The 4,666-nt window shown below is 39.7% G+C and overlaps 1 protein-coding gene across 1 annotated transcript in view; it reads right to left on the reverse strand.

The window, feature by feature from the left end:
* Positions 1 to 4,666, reverse strand: part of LOC108360967 (uncharacterized) — a 35,346-nt gene that overhangs the window by 11,684 nt on the left and 18,996 nt on the right. Inside the window, exons 8-10 of the mRNA XM_017613473.1 lie at positions 1,913 to 2,945; positions 1,738 to 1,859; positions 211 to 1,651 (exon numbers count right to left, since the gene is read on the reverse strand). Of these exons, the coding sequence (XP_017468962.1) occupies positions 211 to 1,651; positions 1,738 to 1,859; positions 1,913 to 2,945 (2,596 nt within the window). The remainder of the gene's footprint in view (positions 1 to 210; positions 1,652 to 1,737; positions 1,860 to 1,912; positions 2,946 to 4,666) is intronic.

A 4,666-nucleotide genomic window follows, 5' to 3' on the forward strand; every position in this document is an offset into this window, starting at 1 on the left:
ATCTCTATCTCTATCTCTATCTCTATCTCTATCTCTATCTCTATCTCTATCTCTATCTCTATCTCTATCTCTATCTCTATCTCTATCTCTATCTCTATCTCTCTATATATCTATATCTCTATCTCTCTATATATCTATATCCTTGTCCGAAGTCGGCTAGAAGTTTCACTTCAAAAATTTAGCTTCGTGTGCGCTTTCGGTAAAACTCACCAAATCGACTTGCGTATCCTCCAAATCGAGCGCGTCTGTGTCCACGGAGCTGCGCTGTTGATGTTGCAGCAGCAGATTTTTCCGCCTCGTTGTTGGTGTTAGCAGCATATTCGAGGTATACGAGGTCTCGGAGCCCTCCTTCTGTTCGGCTGTCAAAACAGTCACTTGCGACTCATTCCAAATTCCATCCGAGTGATCGCGCGTAACATCGTTTGCCAGCGAGTCCGAGGAAGGATAAGTGGACGCATTCGCAAATAATAGCTCCTCGCGGCAGGGACTGGGTGGCGCCGACACATCAACCGCTTTCTGTTGCGCCACATTTTGCTCGTCTAAACTCACTGAACGTTTGCGCATACTCGCACGGCGTTCCGCTATACTGGGTACGCTTGTGGGCTTGTGTACGCTTGGCACATTCTCGTACAATGGATCGTGTTGATCGCTTTCCTCCTGCTCGCCTTCATCTGCCTCTATAACGGCTGGCTGCTGCTCGCGTTCAGCCTCATCCTCGTAGTCATCTTCACTTACAGAGGAACGCGAATCGGCAGCCTGCAGTGCGCGGCAATTTTCGCATTCATCTACCGATTTTTGTTGCGCACCATCCATTGAAGGCGCCGATGGCTGTGTTGGTAGCTTATATGTAGGCCGATATTTAGTTGGCGCCACTTGTTGCTGCGCCATCGACTTTGGCATGGCAACATGCGGCTTGAAGTCTATAAATATCTCTTTCTCATCGAAGATATCACCACCGGCTATCACTGTTTTTGGTTTAACCTTGGAGCGAAAGGATGTGCGCGGCCCAAAACCGTCAATTAGTTTCTCCTGCTTCACATAGATGGGCATCGATTGGCGACGTATGTCGTCGCGTCTGAAGGGCGTAGGTGTGATGTCGGCATCTAATGGCAGTAGCGTGGCCACCATTGACTTGCGTCTATGCAAATCGGTAGGTTCGGCGGCGACGCTAGGCTCTGCGGTCAGTGTGGAGGTGGACGTTAGCGGCTCATCTGCATTCTTACAGTACTCGCTGGGCGGTGGCAGCAAATGTGGCTTCGAAAAGTCAAGCAGTCCAGCACCGCCGTTGCCATTGCCATTGATGTCGCCCATCAGCTCTGGACACTCGGTAATGTGCTTGCAAATATCGTGCGCATGTAGCGTCTCACGACGCGGCAGGCTATTCGAGCTAAAACTGCTTTCTCGATGGAATGTGCAAGCGCGCCGTGGCAAACTGTTGCTTTCGTAGTCGAAGGCGATTGCGTCTTTCGGGAAGAAGGGCGTGCTCTCCTCGGAGGGCAGTTGCGACGAGCGTCGGCTATAGTAAGACATTGTATCAAGCGGCGGCGGTGGTTCATAGTAGTTTATGTTGCTCGGATCGTCGAGATCTAGTGGTGACTTTGGCGGCTCCTCTGACTGCGTGCGATAAACGACGCCGTGGTCGATGAAGTTTCTGCAAAGAGCCAGAGGAAAAGTTAAAACATACGAAAGAGTTGGGAAATATGCGAGTTTCGATCGGAGAGCATGCACTTGGCATACCTCATATGCCGCTCCTCTGCGCTCTGTAAAGCTTGTCCGTTCGGCATTTCTGACAGACTCTTTGTAAGTTTCTTGCCATTCAACAGACCATTCGTCTGCGCGCCTTGTGATACCACTTTGACCTGTAATAAAGGCGTGAGTAGAACTATATCAAACCGACCTTCCTCCCACATACCTTATGCATCGTGCGTGGACTTAGCGCCAAGACCTGCGCGAATGCGTCCTTTCGCACCTCCGTTTGTGTAGCTTGCGTCTTCATGGCACTGCGAAATTTCTTCTCCACCACCAGCACCTCCGGACTAGGCGGCGCCAGCACCTGCGTAGTGCATGTAAGCACACCCAAACCGGTCGGCAGTACAGTTCCAGCAACACCACCACCTATACCCAGCGGTATGTCATCCATGTGCGACAATGGCCTGCCGGATAACAAGGAAATCGGTTGTTCAGTTTGCACCGTTGGTCCCAATTCGGCGCCAGCAAAAGCTGCCGGTACAAATTGATGTATATGAATAGGCGGTCCATGATGATGCTGGTGAGAATGCCCATGCCCATGCGATGGATGGATGTGTGGTGGCGCATGCTGATGCATGATAGCCTGCTGATGTGGATGCATGGCGATCGTGGGCGGTAAAGTCGTGATATAATTAGTCGGCGGATGGGGTTGCTGCTGCTGCTGCTGCTGTTGTTGTTGTTGTTGCTGCTGTTGCTGTTGTTGTGAATGCATTAAGGACGGCTGCCCCACTTGCGGTGGCAGCTGTATAGACTCGTACAACGAGCCTGTGGCAATGATCGGTTTCTTGCCGCCAATAAGACGCTCTTGGCTGCGAGCGGTCTTTATGCGACCAGAGGAACGAAAGCCCCCCAAATTGACATCGTCGAAGGAGGTGAGTGTATGCGAGCGGGCGAAGCTGACATGCTTGGTTCTGAAAAAGGGAGGAACGGAAAAGAGAGGGGGAGGAAAAAGCGAGTTTTTGAGAGAGAGAATAAGATTTGAGAAGGAGTGAGATATGAGGGAAGTGTTAGAATAAAGTGGGAAAGGGAGCAGGCCAGAGAGGTGAAGAGAGAGAGATAGGAAGCATAAGCGAGGAAGAAAGAAAGAGTGAGAAATAAACACAAGTGAGTAAGAGTGAGTAAAGGAGAGCAGTTCATCTTTTTCATTAAATTGTATGTACCAACAGCCGCACTCAGAAACATTAACTAAATTAGCTCTACCGAGCACTTAACTAGTGATCGTTAAATGAGAGTTAATATATAAGGGCTCATTAGCTATGAAAAGTTTAAGTATGGCACCAGATTCCGCCCTTTTTTGCGCATCTTTCACTTTTTTTCTTCAGTTTGAAGTTAAACATAGAAATAAATATTTAGATAACTTTTCGCTTTGCCGTGCAAGCAGAGCACTAGCGTGCCATTCGAGGCAACCAAGTTCGATTCGTCGGGCAGCGACATTTTTTATTTATTTTTTATTTTTTTATTTAAATTTTTATATTTTATATTTAGATTTGATTGTATTAAAGAGAAACTTTTCTTAATTTCATTTAATTTTTAGAAACTCATTTCATCTCCTTTTAATTAGTATTTTTTTATTTTTAGGTTTTATTGTTTTAAAAAGAAAAATATACATTTTAAATTTCTGACTTTTTTTATATATTTTTATTTAATTCTTTATTTTCTTTTATTTAAGTTTTAAAATTTTATTCAACAATTTTTATTGAGCTCGAGGCCGGTTTTAATGAAAAACTTATTGTGGAAAAGCAACAATTTAAAATTTTATTAAATAAAAGATATATATTTCAATTGTGTTATTGAGCTTCGTACCACGATTTGTGTTGTTAGGAAAAATAGACAAAAAAACAACAATGCTTAAGCGGTTGTTGTTTTTTCCATTTTTCCTAACGAAACAAATCGTGGTACAAAGCTCAATAACACTATTGAAATAAATATGAATACGCCACAATAAAAATTGAAAAAATATATATTTTTTTATTTTAATTAAATTTTTAGTAACTCATTTTACCTTTTTTGTAATTAAAATTTTTTAATTTTAAATATAGATTGTATTGATTTAAAAACACTTTTTTATTTAATTAAATGCTTCGAAACTGATTTTGTCTTTTTTGTTTATTTTTATTTTTTGTTTATTCGTTTTATTTTCAGGAACTATTTGTCAATTATTATTTTTTTCTAATTAGATTTTCTTTTAAATTAATATTAAATTTTTTTAACAGGTAACTATTTTTTACTTTTAATTTTTGGAATCTTATTTAGTTTTTGTAATGTCTTTTTTGTTTATTTCCATAATTATTACCATAATTAACATCTTAATTTTTAGACTTTATTGTTTTAGAAAGGAAACTATTTTTTAAAGTTCATTTCATTCTAAGTAACTTATTATTAAGTTACGGATAACAGGCCAATTCTGGCAACTGTCTTTCAAAGCTCTGTTCTATAATAACGTTGTTCTGTTTGTCTTTTAGTCAAGTCAAGTTTTTCAAAAATTAAAAGTTAAAAATGAAATTGAAAAAATAAAAAATAAATAAAATAAGTTTCCAAAAAAGGAATAACAAAAATTAATTAAAAAAATAAAGTCTAACAATTAAGTGAAAATCAAATTAAAAAAGATTGAAACTAAAAAAAAAATTATTAATATTTAAGTTTTTAAATATTAAATTTAATTCATTAATTAAAAAAAAATCTTTGTGAAACAATCATGTTTAAAAATGAAATGAAAACTAAATTAAAAAAAGAAAAATATACATAATACCTAGTTTTCAAAAAATTATTAAACTAAAAAATATATTTTTTGGCCATTTAACAATTATATTCAACAATTTTTATAATGAGCTCGAGGCCATTTTTAAATGAAAAATTTATTGTGGAAAAGCAACAACAATTTGAAAAAATGGTAGAAGTGATAGCTATTTCGGAAATC

This window comes from Rhagoletis zephyria, unplaced genomic scaffold, assembly GCF_001687245.7.
Source record: "Rhagoletis zephyria isolate East Lansing unplaced genomic scaffold, Rhagoletis_zephyria_1.1 Rzeph_scaffold_00668, whole genome shotgun sequence".
In the NCBI taxonomy this organism is placed as follows: Eukaryota; Metazoa; Arthropoda; class Insecta; order Diptera; family Tephritidae; genus Rhagoletis; species Rhagoletis zephyria.